Here is a 17,267-nt window from a genome sequence, read left to right as displayed (position 1 = left end):
AAATAAAATGTGCTAATATTTCTAACTCTGAATCTCTTGATGTAGAACATCAAAAACTCCTTTGCTGCCTTCAGCTGTAGCACTTAAGGACTGGATCAATGACAGTGGTTTAAATGGTAGAGACAATTTTCAGCTTTTAACTGTTATCCAAAAGACCAGATAATAGAATGTAAGAAAATTAGATCATGGTGTATTCCTATGTGCAACTGCATTAGTAGGGGGTTACCTTTTTTTTCTTTTTGGAGTTCTGTTTTCTATGTTTATTGGGGTTTTTTTTGTTTTGTTTTGTTCAAAAAAAAAAGTATATATGTGTCATTAAGGTTCCTAAATGTCTTATTTGAAAGAGTACCAAGAGTCTAATGGAGCTATCCAAGTGTTCCTCTGGGACTTAGCAGGCAGAGAACCTGTTCCAATGTAGTGTTTTTTTTCCAATGGGCATGCAAAACATGTGGAAAACATAAATCTGGAATGAAAAATTCAAGTTCATTTTACAGAAAAGCTCTGATAAAAGGATGTTATCAGCTCCCGTGCCCTGATACTTCCTGAAAAATCCATGTGGATGTTTTCCAGCAGAGAGGCTGGAAGGCACCATAAGCTTAACAGTGGGTAACACACACACACACACACACACACACACACACACACACACACACACACACACACACACATATATATTTGTGGTCCAACAGAGGCACTTAAAGAGGTAGTTCTCATATTTAGCTAGGGGAGAACAGCTGTTCCTATCCTTTCTATGCTGTCCATGTTATTCTAAAGTAACTGGGTTATTCTAACCATGGTATTAACCAAGTATTCATAACATAACTGGGCACTTGGTAGGGCTGAAAATCTTACGGATTTTATTTTTTTTGTGGAGGAGAGGTGTTATTGTAGGCAGACTACAGAGAAAATTCACTTGGTGAAACAGGCTTGCTTTCCCCTTATTTATTTGTTTAACTTTAATTTAATTATTTATAATTATTTATTTTAATTTGCTTGATAATGTCACTGGCTATGACATCACTTCCGGTGGCTCCCGAACAGTCTGTCATTCTAAAAAGTGGGTCCCGGTGCTAAAAATTTGAGAGCCACTGTGCTAGTGCTTTGCATCTTTTTAGAATGTGTGCCTTTTTGGAACAGGGAACCATTTCTTTCATTATGTAAACTGCTTTGTGAACATTTGTCATAGAAAAAGAATATAAACATGCTTAGTAATTGTAACACAGTTGCACCCAGTATACCCCCAGGGCCTATGAAAGGAATTTTAGCAAGGGGTACAAAGTTTCTTCTGGGCCCCTTCCCAGAGGGGAAGGGGGACAAAGAGGACAGACAGGGGGGGCAAAATAGGGTAGGGGAAGGGTGTTGACAGTCACAATAGTCTTTGGAGCTCAGGTCTACTAGGCTTCTTGATGCAGAGCCCAGGTCTACCCGAACATGCAGCATTGGCAGCTAAATAAAGTAATATGGAAAACCAAACACACTCTTAAATCTCTCTAAAATTTTTGAAATACAGAAAATTGATTGCAGAAAATTAGCATCATTGTATTTAGGCTCACACTAGAAATGATCAAAATGAACTTCTGCAGCAGCTGTAGCCCCACAGCGGGGTCTCTCAGCTTCTGTATACTCCTTCATGGTTATGGGATCCAGAAGACAAACTGTAGCAGGCCAGTTTCCTCCCAGATTTGACACTGTGTTAAGGAGGGTCATGGGTGCTTTCCTGGGCCTGGTGTGTATGGCTTAGCAGCAGCAGTTAACACTGCATGCACATGGTTGTGTTTCAGCATTATGCGCTGGCAGTGAGTTCAGGTGAGATAGGAAAATGTCAGGTCCCAGGAACTTTCTGGGCCCCCTCCTTTGACTCCTGGGCCCGGGTACAAATTACCCCCTTTACCCCCCTCTCCTAGGCCCTGCCCCCAACACTCCTTTTATTTAAGAAAAATCACAAGTGCTGTTATTTCTACAGTACTAGTCACTATATGGAGGCAAACCTTATAGTGCCTGTTTTTCTCAGTGTCTTACTATAAACAGATGCTCTTTAAAGTATTCTATGAATGGCCAGCTACTTTAATATTTCTGAAAGTCCTGTTTTTCTTTCAAAGGTATAAATATGTAACAGATGCTTAAGTAGAACCTGGAGTGGATGCAGTGTGATCATAGTACTATCATTACACCATTCCTCATTGAGGAGGCTCATATGGTACACACCTGTGTCAAGTTAGAGACTGCCTAAGGGTAGTACAGTGTGAGGGACTTAATCAAGAAAGTGCAGGTCTATTTCTTGTTCTCTTCTTGAAATGCTGAGTCAGACACTTCACTTTTGATGACAAAAGTTGTCTTCAACTTCTCTTTGCACCTGTATTTATTCCAGTGTCTTTTTTTGGCCCCCTTTCCAGAGAACTAACTAAAATGCCAACATTAAATAAACTTTATTAGTAACAAAATTACTGCTGATGTATAACTAAAAAATGCCAGTAAAACACAGAAGGATGATAAATCTCTCTAGATACCAGACAACCTGTAAAATACGCAACTGACTATTCGGTGACTGATAATTTAAATTCCATAAACATTTAAATAGATTTTTTGTTTTTATAGCAGTGAACATTAGCCCATAGAATTTAAGCCATTTGTATTGCTCAACTGTAAAACTTATCAGATGCATTTAGACAGAGGAGTATTTATTTTAATTTGCTTGATATGACTCTTCCGATCACCACTGTGTATGTTTTAACTGGACCAAAACATTGTCATTTCCCTATGTGTCTTTTTATGAAGTGATCATTGGGATAAATATAACTTTAAGCTGTGAAAGCTATAAGTATGGAGCTGATTCTAAATAGAATGCCCAAAGATCTCATTAATCACACTTTTAATATACCATATGTAAGATGACTGATGGTAGAGAGCGAATGAAAAACATTTGGTTGAAAGGAAATCCGGCTAAAACTAGAGTGATGCTGATTGGAAGGAAGAGGTATTGATAGAACTAAAACAAAATCTGAGAGCACTTTCTCAGCTGAGGTGCTTGCTCAAATCACTGTGAATATGATTTCCAGAGTGGGGCTTTTGTAAGATTCCTTTCTCTTGCTAGATTGACAGACCTTCCATAGATACTCAAGTATAGTACCTGAAATTTTTGCCAAGTAATCAAGCTCCAATTCTCACTTCACCTTATCTCCAGGTCAATCAGAGGGCAGAGCCTTTCAACTCACAGTTTCCTTTTTCAGCTGAGCTGTTGCTCAGCTCAGGCAGGCATCTCATTAATTGCAATAGTTACTTTCCATGGACATTCCAGCCAAAGTTAACCTTTTATTCTCCTTCCTTCTGCTGCAACCTGGTTCTGCTTTGCAAATGCTTGCACAGCAGGTCTGTTTTTTGAAACACCAGGATAGGACCTCTCCTTTCCAGGCTACAATTCAGTGCACCAGTACTTAAGAATAACACCCATGGAAAGCAGTGTGTCTACTTCTGAATAAAAAGGGTTGCAAATATCTCATCTCTCTGCTGTGAATTGAACTGCACACTCTCAGTTATGTGTTATGGGTAGCATGTTGTATGTAGAGCTTCTGGCTTAACACAACAGGCACCTTAAAGGTGTCTTTGATTCATGGTTCTCCTCATGTCCACCTTAAAGGTGGATTTGATTCATGGATCTCCTGCAGTGGTTCCCAACCTTTTTCACTTGCATATCCCTTGGCAGCCCATTTCCATAAATTGTACCCTTCATATTAGCAAAATGTTTATAATTAATAATACAAGCCCTCATCTCCTCCATATAAACTCCTCCAGACTTCATGTATTCATCACATATTTTCTCTTTTCATCTGTTTGAAGAACAAAAGACTCTGCCTTTGCACTGTTTTGCACCAGAAGTGTGCTAGAAATTCTGGGTGATTGATCACTTTTCATATTATGTTTATCTTTTTTTACTGTGCTGGTTTTCAGTCACTGGTTCATAGATGAATTGATGACCAAAAACTAGCTACCTCCCTTCCTGCCTTGCAAGGCATTCTGGAGCCTGGCCTGCCTTTTTCTGCCATTATTTCATTCTTTTTCAATTACCCCTAAAGGTCCTGTTGAGTGTCCCTGGGAGTATGTGAATACCAGGTTGGGAACCACTGTTTTACTGGTATGTAGTTTACAGTGCACTTATTCTGATAGTGTTTACAAAAAGGTGGTGAAGACCAGAATTTAAAAAAGAATAAAAATGTATCTTATGATCTTTTACTATGTTTTTAATAAATTAGAGACTACAGTTCTTAGGTAACAATCAGTGGTAGGTTTTTTTTCAGGATCTGGCCTGGGGTAAAATCAGACAAAACTATAGTCAGACACCCCCCTAAGTTTAACCCCCGACTTATCCAAGGGTCATAGAAAATTCCATGATTGTTGACTCAAAACCTGCCCTTGACTTATCTGTGGGGTTGACTTGCAGGCAAGTATCTGTGGTATTTTTGGAAAGGATGTTTTATCTTTGTTCTGACTATAGCATGTCTCTGCTTGATCATTTTGCGCATTTACCCAAGGTTTTGGTACTTTTTAGTATTCTGGTCAGCCTTGTTTAGTATGTCAGTGAACCTTGTTTAGAACAAAGCAAGGGAATGCAAATATTTCTCATTGGAAAAAGTATTAGACCACATTCACAAACAGTGCAATACCTTTGTACCAAGCTGTTAGTATTGTGCTGTCTAACAACAGACACTTAAGAAGCCAAGTTGCTTTGGATCAAAACTGGAAAAGCAGCATGTATAGGCTTGAATCTGAACATTGCTGAATGGAATGTGCTCATGGAACCTGTTCCTGAATATTGGAGCACAAATGCTGGCCAGCAGCGGATCTCCCCAGCTCCTTTCGCAGGGCAAAGGTCCGCGATGGCGCCCCCGCAGGCTACTGTCACCCCCCGCGCAGAAATCCGCCCCCCCACTCACCTGAGGCTCACAGAACCTCACGTGACCTCCACCTACGTTGGAGAAACCTCTGTGAGTTTCCCTGACGCTTTTCCACCCCCGTTGGGAGCCTCAGAGTGGCTTCTACAGGGTCCTGGTGCCTCACGCCTGGGGCTTTTGCCCAATCAAACCTTATGGTACGTCCGCAACTGATGCTGGCCCATGATGCTTTGTTGTCTGAAGCAGAGCTCCAAGTGATTCCTTTTCCCTTTTCCATTCCCTTTCTCTTTTATTCTGTTGACATTGTGCCCCCAGTTCCTTCTTTTCTTTCAAAGTTCTCCCTTTTCTGTTAGAAAGGGAAGAGGAAAAGTGACATGGCGCCATTTATCTTTCCTTATCTTGCAGGCTATCCATCGGATGGTGTTGGCTGGAGAGTCACACTGTCCCAAGTATTGGGCCATGAAGTGGCAAACTTCACCCAGCTTCATGGCGCACTGACTTCTTTGGGATGCTCTAGAACAGAATGGCATGCAGCATTGAGACCTGTAGCAGGAAGGACAGTCAGCAGTGCCATTACAGCCAGCACATACTGTCTTCTGTTTATGCAGGAGTACCTTAAGATTCAAGCTAAACATTTAAGTTAAAAATAGAAATATTTTTGAACGAATTGCCTCTGAGATGCATTATCCTCTGCTTTGCCATTTTATTTATACGCTTCCTAAGAAACTGAATCCAGAACTTATGCCCAAAGCAGAACTGAATCCTTAGACCAAATAAAAATTTAAATCTATTGTCAGAACATGTAATTCAACATAAATTTGGTAACAGCTTACATATTGTTCAGTATGTTTACTAGAAAAATCTTCATTATGATACTTTATATTGTTGTTGTTAAGAATATTTACCTTATACCCATACAGAGGAGTCATCAAGATCTGGCCCCAATAATTTATAATCTAAATTCAGTTTATTTTTCTTTTAGCATAAGGCGTCATCAAGAACGGAGGGCTATTTTAACTCCTATTTTAACAGACTTTACAGTCCGAATAACTGCAGCTCCTGCCATCATTTTCACAAAAGTCGTTTCACCAGAGAATCTGCATACAGAGGTTAGTATTTTATTTGAGAGAGATTTACTTACAAGGCTTTCATAGAGTTGCTTATCCTTCTGATTTAAATCTTTTTAATAGTTGAAATTGAATAGTTAAGCTGTGTTAAAGTAGTGTTCACTGTCAAATATTTTTATGTGCATTTTTTTTTTTCAAAAGTCTTTGGCATCTATAATTCTTCTGTATAGATCTGACATGAGTGAAATGCCTTAATCCAGATTTGCCAGGCAACCCCACACAGGCCTCCCAGGACAGTGGCCAGCGGAACCACCCTCTCCACTCTTTGTGGTGCAAATAGGAAGTGAAATGGATGCCTTATGCACCTCTTTTATAGTGTGTATTTTTCAGTCTAGCATGAAAGACCTGTATATGGATTCTCCTTTCTAGGGCAATTCTGTGTTATTTGCCTAGTGTAAAATAGTGCATCTGTATTTCCAAGAGATGAGATTTCATCCTAATCAAATACCCATAAAATTTAAAGCTGATAGTGGTTCATGGTATTTTAGGCAGAATTTTAGATTTGTTTGCTCCCCTAGAGGAATAAAAAAAGATTATTTAGTAAAAGGGATTATATTCAAATTGTAACACGGTACTACTTAGTTGCTGTTTTATTAGGAAAACCTAAGAAATTATCAGTCAACCATCTGCTTTTCTGCTGCTCCTTACCTCTGTGCTTCTCTTTCTAGTGACTTTGTAAGCATCCTGTAAAGCAGTGTTCTTCAACCTATAGATCACAACCCCAATGGGGTAGCAAAGCCTCATGGGGGGGGGTTCATCATGTCAGCCTTTCAAAGCTTGGGCAAGAGAGGGCTTGGATCCAGTCTAGTAATGGCACTACCTTCTCAAAACTGAGTTCTTGATATAATCCTTCACAGCCTCTTCCTGCTATCTTGCTCCATAACTCTTAAGGCCAGCCCTCCTCAGGCTGCTACCTCACAGGGTTGTTGTGAAGACATTAGAGATGGTGGAAACAAGTCAGGTGGGGAAAGGGGTTCAGCAGCAATGGCAGAGTGGGCTCCAAGAGGGGCAAGCTTGGCAGTGGGTCCCCCATCTTGTACTTTACTTAGTTAGAGCCCAATCCTGAACAGTTGCAAATGTGCCGTAAGGCACTTTGCGAACCCTACTGCTGGGCGAGCATTTGTGGTAGCACCAGGTGGCACTACTGCTCAGGGGTTGTGCAGACCACCGAGCAGTGGAGAGGAAAGTGGGGGTGTGGGAGGAGGCAGGAAGGAGGTGTTCCAGGGAGGGGGGAGGGAAGCGGGACTGCTGGAACAAGCTCCACCAGATCCAGAGATTCCTCGTTGGGCTCACCACCTGACATGAAGGTTCTTCATTCACCACCAACCTTTTGGTTGGCAGTAAATTGAGTAGCCCCTTCGTGGGGCTACTCTCTTTACCCAGAGGAAGGGGACAAGTCCCCTTCTCTTGTGGAGCCTCTGGTAGCTGCCCAGAGTGTGCAGGATGTGGCAGCAACCCCACAACCTGGGCAGCTCAGGAGTGGGCTGTTAGTTATTTTTTGGGGTTGTGGCACAAAAAAAATCAGTGTTCCTACTGATATGTGTAAGCTTCCATACAGTGTAAATCAAGCATCATATTCAAAGAATATTGAACATGTATTTGGGGAAGAGTTTGGTTATTATTTTGATGAATAAACAGTATTGTTTTAAAAGTCTCTAAGTAGCTCTTATTCACATAAAGACACAATATGCCTTTTTGCCCTTATTAAGGTTAACAAGTTTCATTTTGCAACTGTCAAGGCTTTGCCACAAGCAGCTTTCAGAGGTAAGCTGGGAACCAAAACAAGGAGTTGTGTCAGGTAGACACAGGTTGCTAACATTTCAGCATGGACTGAAGACCTTTTTATTTCAAAAAGCTTTTAATTGTTGACAGGCTGGCTGGCGTTCTTGCTTCTTGCTTTTTATATGAGAATCCACAGGGTTTGTTTGTTTGTTTGTTTTTAGATTTTTAATTATTGTAAATTGTTTTAATGATTGTTTTTAATTTTGTATTTTAAATTTGTAAGCCGCCTTGTGTGCCCGTTGGGCAAAAAGGTGGGGTATAAATTAATAATAATAATAATAATAATAATAATAATAATAATAGACAGTTCAAGGGGTTGTAGAACATACTTGAGTCTTTGAAGAGGCAGAGTTGTAGCTAGACCATGGTGACCAGATACTATGGAGGACAGAGCGCCTATATGTTTAACCAATGTGTAGAAGAGGAAATATTGGCAAATGCAACTCAACATGGAAGAGTTTAAAAAACTCTGCACGTGCCAAAATCCGCTGTTCTATACAATGGTTAAAGGTGTGGGCACTCTGTCCTCTTTTGTATCTGGTCATGCTGAACTTTACATAAGAACATATGAACAGCCCCACTGGATCAGGCCATAGGCCCATCTAGTCCAGCTTCCTGTATCTCACAGCGGCCCACCAAATGCCCCAGGGAGCACACCAGATAACAAGAGACCTCATCCTGGTGCCCTTCCTTGCATCTGGCATTCTGACATAACCCATTTCTAAAATCAGGAGGTTGAGCATACACATCATGGCTTGTACCCCATAATGGATTTTTCCTCCAGAAACTTGTCCAATCCCCTTTTAAAGGCGTCTACGCTAGACGCCAGCACCACATTCTGTGGCAAGGAGTTCCACAGACCGACCACATGCTGAGTAAAGAAATATTTTCTTTTGTCTGTCCTAACCCACCCAACACTCAATTTTAGTGGATGTCCCCTGGTTCTGGTATTATGTGAGAGTGTAAAGAGCATCTCCCTATCCACTCTGTCCATCCCCTGCATAATTGTTTATGTCTCAATCATGTCCCCCCTCAGGCGTCTCTTTTCTAGGCTGAAGAGGCCCAAACGCCGTAGCCTTTCCTCATAAGGAAAGTGCCCCAGCCCAGTAATCATCTTAGTCGCTCTCTTTTGCACCTTTTCCATTTCCACTATGTCTTTTTTGAGATGCGGCGACCAGAACCGGACACAATACTCCAGGTATGGCCTTACCATAGATTTGTACAACGGCATTATAATACTAGCCGTTTTGTTCTCAATACCCTTCCTAATGATCCCAAGCATAGAATTGGCCTTCTTCACTGCCGCCGCACATTGGGTCTTTACAAAAGCCTGTCCAGTTTGGATGAGTAAGGCCAGTCCAGAACCTGCAATAAGGTGTTAGTAAGTTGACACCCTGGGGGGGGGATGACACCACTAGTGACCAAAATCACTATTTGGAAGAATAATACCATCATGTTATATATCAATCAATGTGTAATATCATGCAGAATGTGTTCTATCTTTGTTCTGTCAAATGGTACAGCCAAAAAACCAGAGGGGGCGGAGTGATGGTCTATCACCAAGCCCACCACGTGGGGTGTTGCCCCGCCCACTGCCTGGTGGCTCACTGCGCACAGTCAAGGGCCCCTGGTTCAAATCCCTGTGAACCTGACAGACACTTCCTTTGTTTCTGCAGCATCCTGCTTCTTGTTTCTCTGTACTCCAAATCAGTTCCCCTCAAACATGACAAAACACCCTGTGGGCTTTAGCCCAACTGGGAACAAGACTTAGCTTTGGTATCTGTAACCTTTTACTGAAAATGCCAGTAATTAAACCTGGGTTGTTCTACGTGCAAAGCATGTTCTTGCTGCTGAACTGTACCCCTCCCCACAGTGGTGATTGCTACTGAAACTGTGTTGGAATGAGAATCTAAAGGGAAATATTGGATGAGTTTGGGAGTTGCTGCGTTGTAGAGAAAGCATTAAGTAAAAAGTAACAGATGAGGTTTTTCTGTTGCTCTTGTTCAAGAATGTAAATGTTTTGGCTGGTCGCATTCTCCCTGAATCTATTCCCTGGGTGACATTCTGTGAGGAAGGGAGAGGTCTAGTATAGATTACTGGGAACTTGAATATTTGTGCACATGGTCTTCACAGTAAAGGGGACGAGCTTCTGCTTAGTAAGCAAAACTGTGTATTTTCTACTTTCTGTCTCTGAAATAATATGCTAGAAATAGTTAAAAAAAATTAGCTGTGTGTGTAACAGTCTTAATATAGTGGTCATCTGATGATAACACTGGCAAGATGTCAACGGAGGTTTGCAGGCAGCTACAAATCAATTAAGTCGGTTATCTGTAAATTGCAACATACAATTTCATTATAAGCCAAGATGGATTTCTACTCCAAAATGTATATCTGCCTCAAAGAACTGAGACAAGGAGAACTGTAATCCCTTGCCAAGAAAATGAGTAAGAGCTTTGACAGCTCAGAATTGATGTAACAAAGAAACAGGACCTCACACATGAGATACATGAAACAAACAAAATGTTGTATCTTAATCATCAAATATCCTGTTGGAAGCATCATGGTATGCTACACTACCACTCCTCCACCTGATTACCTTTTAGAGATGATACAAGTACTTTTTTGCCCAAAGAGATAAGAAGATGTTAATTGTCCCAATTTAGAGAGTTTAAATAGTCTTCATTGTGTTTGGTTAAAAAAGAAAATTACATAATTGCTGAGAAACAGCTGGTATCCATTCACTATGTTTTACAAACTTGTTTTTCACAGGAAATTTTAGTATGTGGCCATTCTTTGGAAGTGAATATGACAACAAGCCTGGACTTCTTCCTCAGTGTGGCTCAAGTACAACTCCTCCAGCAATTAATACAAGCTAATATGATTGGATTGGAACCATCCAATAAATCTACAGAGGTAACCACTATAACCTGCTTTGTTTGAAGTGCTATATACTTCTCTTTAAAAAATGGTTTCTTACTGGCATGTTTTGGCTAGAATTGCATTTAACACAAGCCATAAAGATGCTATTGAAAATGGATTCTTATTCTAGGCAATACATGTAGCATGTAATCTCAGCATTAGTATGTTGGCAAGAACATTTGCGCTGCCTTATTTTTTTTTAAGAATCCTCTTTTTCCAGTTACTGGCTGCAATAAATTTGCCTTGATAAACCTACCAGCATTCAAAGAACATGTGTCTAATAAGGTGCATCCTCTTTGATCAGCTACACCCACTGACCTTAGTTCATCACATGGGTCCATATCTTTGTCATTTGTTTAAATCCAAATTCTAAATATATTCCCTTGAAATTATGTTTTTTGGAACATTTATCTTGTTCTTCATTGAGGAAACTCAAAATAACTAACACGGAACTCCCATTAGTCCATCTAAACACAGGTCAGGTCCACGCCTGCTTAGTTTCAAAAATGCTGCAATATTCCCTTGAATTCAGGGAACATCAACCTGTATGGACTTGATTTAGGACTGTGGCTTTAATCTGTACCTATCCAGTGAACCTGGGTTCGAAATAATGATGATAGTTATCAATTTCTGACAGTGCAGGAAGTTCCTGTGGGAAGCATTCTAAGCATTTACAGAATAGGGCAATGTTTTCATTATTGCTGAAATGCTGAACACAAGACATACAGTGCAGCTTTTTCTTGGATACTTTGCAAACACAGGGCCTCTTTTGGAAGTTAGCTTTGAGAGTAAGTATACTATGGGAATATTTGCAATAAATAACTTACAAGGCACTGTTTCCCATCTTTAGTGGAATGGATAGAATCATAAAGTTGAATGCATGCCCAGAATTTTAATTTAGGAATGGCGCTGTTCAAAAATTCTGCACTTTGTAGAGCAGGCAGATCTGACAATGAAAATCACTTTCAAAATTATTTACAAACCACTTTATCATATGCAGACAGTGTTCCTATCTTGGTAGCTTATTCCTTCCTTAATTATTACTGACTTTTTGAAGTAAAAAAAACTTAGATTACATTCCTATAAGACTTTCGTGGGAGTAAATCCAATAGAATACAATGGAATTTACTTCTGAGTAGACCTGTCTAGGATTGCACTTTATGTTTGCTATTCAGTTGTAGAAACCTTGGTCACAATATATTGGGAAGTTCTTTTGCACAAGGCTTTTTTGGGATGTTCCCATCTCATGGTAAGAGAGGTTTAAGTATCAAGGAGTACTGCATGAGCCAGTAATGCCCAGAAAATAAATAATAATAGACAAATGAACATTGGGTAACAGAAGGTACGTTGTTTTTGGATAAAAAGAAACAAATAATTTTAAGGAATATATACAAAACCAAGATCTGTGAGAGGAACATGAATAGCAGTACAATGTTTTACAATTGTAAATGGTAATAGCAAGAACAGTTTGCATGGGAACTAAAAAGATGAACTGTTTCTTAGTGTGCAGAATCTGCCTTCTTGACCAGGGTGTCATAATTCTGGTGGCCCTCTATCTCTAGAATATTATTTTGTGTTCCTTCCTGGCCCTCAGAGTTCAACTTGGAGAACTTAGAATTTTTGAGAGCTTCCAAGGCAGGGTTATACCTGGCCATCATATCTGATGGAACTGTCTTCTGGTCACCTACAAAAAAACTGCTACAGTTGTTCTATAGCCAGAGAAGACTGCCAGCAAGGAGCACACACGGGAAGCATCACAATAATGCATGCTCATTGAGGGTGTCTTGGCAGTTTCCTTTTCTACAGCCCCCATGACAACTAACCTCAAACTGCTTTTTACGTTTTCATTTCAACGTAGAGAGTATTTGTGTAATTGCTCCCATCTTCAGGGTATTGATAGTTTCTTTTATCTTTCTCTGGGAGTGTTATAAATTACATTATGGCAGAGGGATTTTGTTTTCCCTGTACTCCCCCTCACAGCCATGTTTTTCTTTTCTGGGGAGTGGACAGCCCAAAGAAGAAGAAATGAAGAGCCAAAAATATGTTCCCTTTGCTGTATGTTTTCCAGCTTCCATTAGATTCTCCCTCATGTTCCTTTCACCAGTGAAGGAAGGCCATCTTTTGTTATCTGAGCTGCAAGCACCTCCTCCAGAAGGCAGCCCTTTGAAACATCTCCAAAATGAAAGTTCAAAGAAAAACAACAAAAATACTCGGGATTTTTAAGTGATTTATGATCAAGGTTTTTGAAGCGAAATATATGTAGTTTGATTTAGAAATGACAAATGAAAAAGAGGAGCCATAAATCTGCAAACATTTGCAGGATGTAAATACCAGGGAAAAAAGGGAAAACTTTAGTACTTCATAAGAGATTGTTACTTAATGCTGACATTCAGAATTTTTCAGGGGAGTAAACCTGGAACCTTTATTAATGGATTGTGCTGTAAATGTTTCTCCAAAGGAAAATAGTGGAAAATCAAATGCTGGGATGTTTAAACTAAGCTGAGTCAAGCACTGGAAGTGAAACATTTCCAAATATCTTGATAGGCCTTAATTCCTATTCAATAACTCTTATCTGTTTTCATCTGAATTTTCAATATTCTGTTGGAGGTTTTGTGATACATTAACTTACAAAAGGATAAGAGAGTCTAAAATTACTAGTACATTAAAATAATTGAATAATAAGCTTGTTTTGAAACGTGGGCAGAGAACTTGAGTGTATCAAGACTGCCTAAACTAGATGGATTTGGAAGCAGTAATTACTTTGTTCATGACTGTCAAGTAATCATCATATTAAGCCCATTTCTAAAAGTACCATATGTAAGGAATAACACATGTATACTTTTGAAACCAGTGTTATAGAGTAAATTAAATGTTTATATTTTACCAGAATAAAAAACATATTGAGTAGAGAGCTAAAGAGGAACCACATAATTAAGGCTAAAGAATGTTGCTGTTTGATCTAGGTAGGTGCTGATGGACAAATGTTATTTTATGCAAAGACAACAATTTGAATGTTCTGCTACTTCATACTAGAGTTCCCAGCTCTAATTTGTTCCCATCTTACTGAGTTGTACCAACTATCTTTCTCTGGTTGCTCCCCTGATATTATCATTCTCTTCAGAGCTTTCATTTTACATATTTATCTGTCACAAGATTGAAGTACTTAGGAATAATATAGGCTTATGTGGGATTGTTACATTTTTGTACAGATAACAGAGGTAGCACTGTTCCATTGGTTATTTTAAAATTTTTAACAAAGTTAACTATTGAAGTTGTGCAGAATCAGTCCAAATCACTGGAGAATACTACTGCATGTATTTACTCTAAGGAAGTGTAAACATCTTTGCTAGACTCTTCCCCAACCATCTTAGTTTAGAAAAAAGCATGACATTGCATCACTTCTACAGGACTTTAAAGGTGCTTGCTCACTCCATCACCCTTGTTATCGGTTCTTCTGTGTATCCATGTATGAAGTAACGAACACGATTTTGAGTTCATTAGAATTCTTCATCAAACAGAGTGTTAAGCAAAAAGGGATGGGTGGATAGGAAGTAATAGATATTGTAGAGCCTGATTTAAAGCCCAAATCAATAGTTTGTAATTTGTTTAATTGCTGCTGATGATGAAGCATTTCTGATTGTCCAAAGTGCTTCACATGTATTACCGTTGTTACCCTTAAGTATTATTATTCTTTTATTGCAAAAACAGAGCTGAGGCTGAGAGGGGAGTAGCTTGCCTAAGTGCATTTGTTCATTTGAACCACGCTGGCTTGGGCTTGAAAGTGCATTTGTTCATTTGAAACTCCCTGGCTTGGGCTGCAATCGTACACACGCTTTCCCAGGGGTAACTCCCATTGAATTCATCAGGGCTTATTTCCAAACAGACACTCATAAGATACCCCTGACACTGAAATAGGGGATAGACTCCTTCCAGTATTTTCAACCAAACTTAAACTGAGTTGGGCTAGTTAATGTTTGTGTATGCATCATACAATAAGGAAAGAGACATAGTGACTTTTTTATTAAACTGGAAAAAAAAATTGGCTCTTTTCTGGCATTTTTGCGGTGAGGTCTCAGTGTATTTGAATTATTGAATAACTGGAACATATCAAAGATACGAAGACAATTTCTTCATGCCGTTATGGATTCTCTTTGTTTTCATATTACTTTTAGCATATTCCTATGCTTCTGAGTCCAGCAAGTCTTAGGCTAGGATCCAGCAAACCATAAAACTATTTCCATGAGCCCAAGGGGTTTTTTCTTTGTTTTTCTCAAAGAGAAATCCCATGTATTGCATGCAGACTACTTTTGAAACTGAAGTTTGAAAATCGCTTTGTGATACGGCATGAGTGAGAGTCAGATTGTGCAAGGAGGAGGAAGCCAAATATTCCGCAGGACTGGCACAAACCTAAGCATCTCTTCAGATTCAGGCCTAATCACGAGGTGTTCAGATTACAATCCTGTAATCTACTGAAGGTGTAATTTTTTCAGATGAGTGACATAAAAACTCTGTCTGTGGTGTAAATGACTGTTTCACAAATTTAAGTCATTGCCAGATTTTGCAGTAAGCAATTGATAAACATGCTTGTTTGATTGCATCCTAAGGAACAGGAAATAGAAGAAAACTTTGCAGCTGAGAGAAAGCAAGTTGTCACCATTTAACATTGGCAGAATGTTAAATGGCAGAATCATTCATGGAGAATCTTTAGCTACTCTAACATTCATACCTGACAGGTATACTGTGAAAAAAGGTTTCTCTTAATGCTAGTAGTTGTGGGGTAGGGGAAGCCATTGCTTTTGATATTTGAAATTAGGTACTCAAGGTATTGTATCTATGGCAAACTGAAAATAGGATTGTGCTGTTATGCTGTTATACTGTCATCTTCATAAATAATGCTCATAAGATGATTTCTCGCAGTTTTTCAAAATAAAGCCTGTGACACATAAGTGCATGATCCTGAACTCATCTGGGGGGCATTTTGTGCTTCTGAGATGAGGGTTGAGGGAACACCTTCTCTGTGGTGCCCCCCCCACTCCCTTTGGAAGTCCCTCCATGAGAGGTTTTCTGTGCTCCCTCTTTTTTGCTGACAACTTAAGATTCATTTATTTTTAAAAGCTTTGTTGGCTTATGTTTGATTATGTTCTCTATTATGCTGTGTTTGAGCACTCTCTCTCTCTCTCTCTCTCTCTCTCACACACACACACACACACACACACACACACACACACACAATTATTTTTGTATGTTATGGTTTTTATTTTTAAATTTGTGGTGTTAGCTGTCTGGATTTTTTCAGAAGAAGAAGCAGGGTATGCATTTTTAAAAATAAATATGTATGCTAAATAGGCAGATATGTAAAGTATGCTGCTATTATAAACTACTTCAGTGGTGATGCTATATAAACTACCTATGGCAGTGTTTCTCAAACTGTGGGTCGGGACCCACTAGGTGGGTTGCAAGCCAATTTCAGGTGGGTCCCCATTCATTTAAATATTTCATTTTTAATATATTGTACTTGATGCTCCCATGGTATGTAACTGCATTTGGGGAAATGTTACAGATGTGTACTTTTAACAAGCTACAATGTATATTTTGTTAACAATGGTATTAAATGGGATTTACTCCTGGGTGAGTGTGAGCAGGATTGCAGCCTAGGATTGTTAAAAATTTTCCTGCTTGATATGTCACTTCTGGTGATAACATCACTTCTGGTGGGTCCCAACAGATTCTCATTCTAAAAAGTGGGTCCCAGTGCTAAATGTGTGAGAAGCACTGATCTATGGCAATGGTTCTCAAACTTTTAGCACCAGGACCCACTTTTTAGAATGAGAATTTGATACCACTGGAAGTAATGTCATGATCAGAAGTGACATCATCAAGCAGGAAAATTTTTAACAAACCTCAACTGCAATCCTACCCAAACTTACCCAGGAGTGACTATCATTGTTAAAAGCATATACAGTACATAATAGCCTGTTAAAAGTACAAATCAGTCACATTTCCCCAAATGCAGTCACATACCATTGTAGCATCAAGTCTGACATAGTAAAAATAAAATATTGAAATGAATGAGGACCCACCTGAAATTGTTTTGCAACCCACAGTTTGAGAAACAATAACCGATGGGTATATTATTGCTTTGCTTGCATTCAGGATTGTGGATCACCTGGAAAAAATAATTTACTGTCTGGAGATAATCATCACTAAAGCACAACATGAAAGTCAAGACAAAAATTAAGTGAACACATTTTGTGAAAAACTAGATCTTCTTATGGGGGCACATGGGAAAGATGCAAATATGATGTGACATACTTACATTATTAGGCACATGTGTAAACATTTGTTTCTGACAGTAGATATTATTTTCCATGGTGTTGTTTCCTCATAAATTTAAAGAATAAGTGACACGTTCCATTTCAAGGAGGATTCTCTAACAAGTATCCATATTCACTCTCACTCGTGCACATCCACTAGCTCCAGTGTAAAGCTAACATTCAACTGGGGTTAGGTAAAATAACAAGTTTGCACATTGTCCAAACTTGGAGCATTGTTT

General features: G+C 39.3%; 1 protein-coding gene across 4 annotated transcripts in view; it reads left to right on the top strand.

Annotated features, from left to right (window-relative positions):
• VPS13B (vacuolar protein sorting 13 homolog B) overlaps nt 1-17,267 on the top strand; it is a 494,765-nt gene that overhangs the window by 308,891 nt on the left and 168,607 nt on the right. For all 4 annotated transcript variants that reach the window (XM_066626564.1, XM_066626562.1, XM_066626565.1 and 1 more), the window contains exons 32-33: nt 5,869-5,995; nt 10,565-10,708. In XM_066626564.1, the coding sequence (XP_066482661.1) occupies nt 5,869-5,995; nt 10,565-10,708 (271 nt within the window). The remainder of the gene's footprint in view (nt 1-5,868; nt 5,996-10,564; nt 10,709-17,267) is intronic.

This window comes from Tiliqua scincoides, chromosome 4 (assembly GCF_035046505.1).
Source record: "Tiliqua scincoides isolate rTilSci1 chromosome 4, rTilSci1.hap2, whole genome shotgun sequence".
NCBI classification, from domain to species: Eukaryota; Metazoa; Chordata; class Lepidosauria; order Squamata; family Scincidae; genus Tiliqua; species Tiliqua scincoides.
Note: the sequence above shows the minus strand (reverse complement) of the source record. Positions and strands in the feature narration are given on the sequence as shown.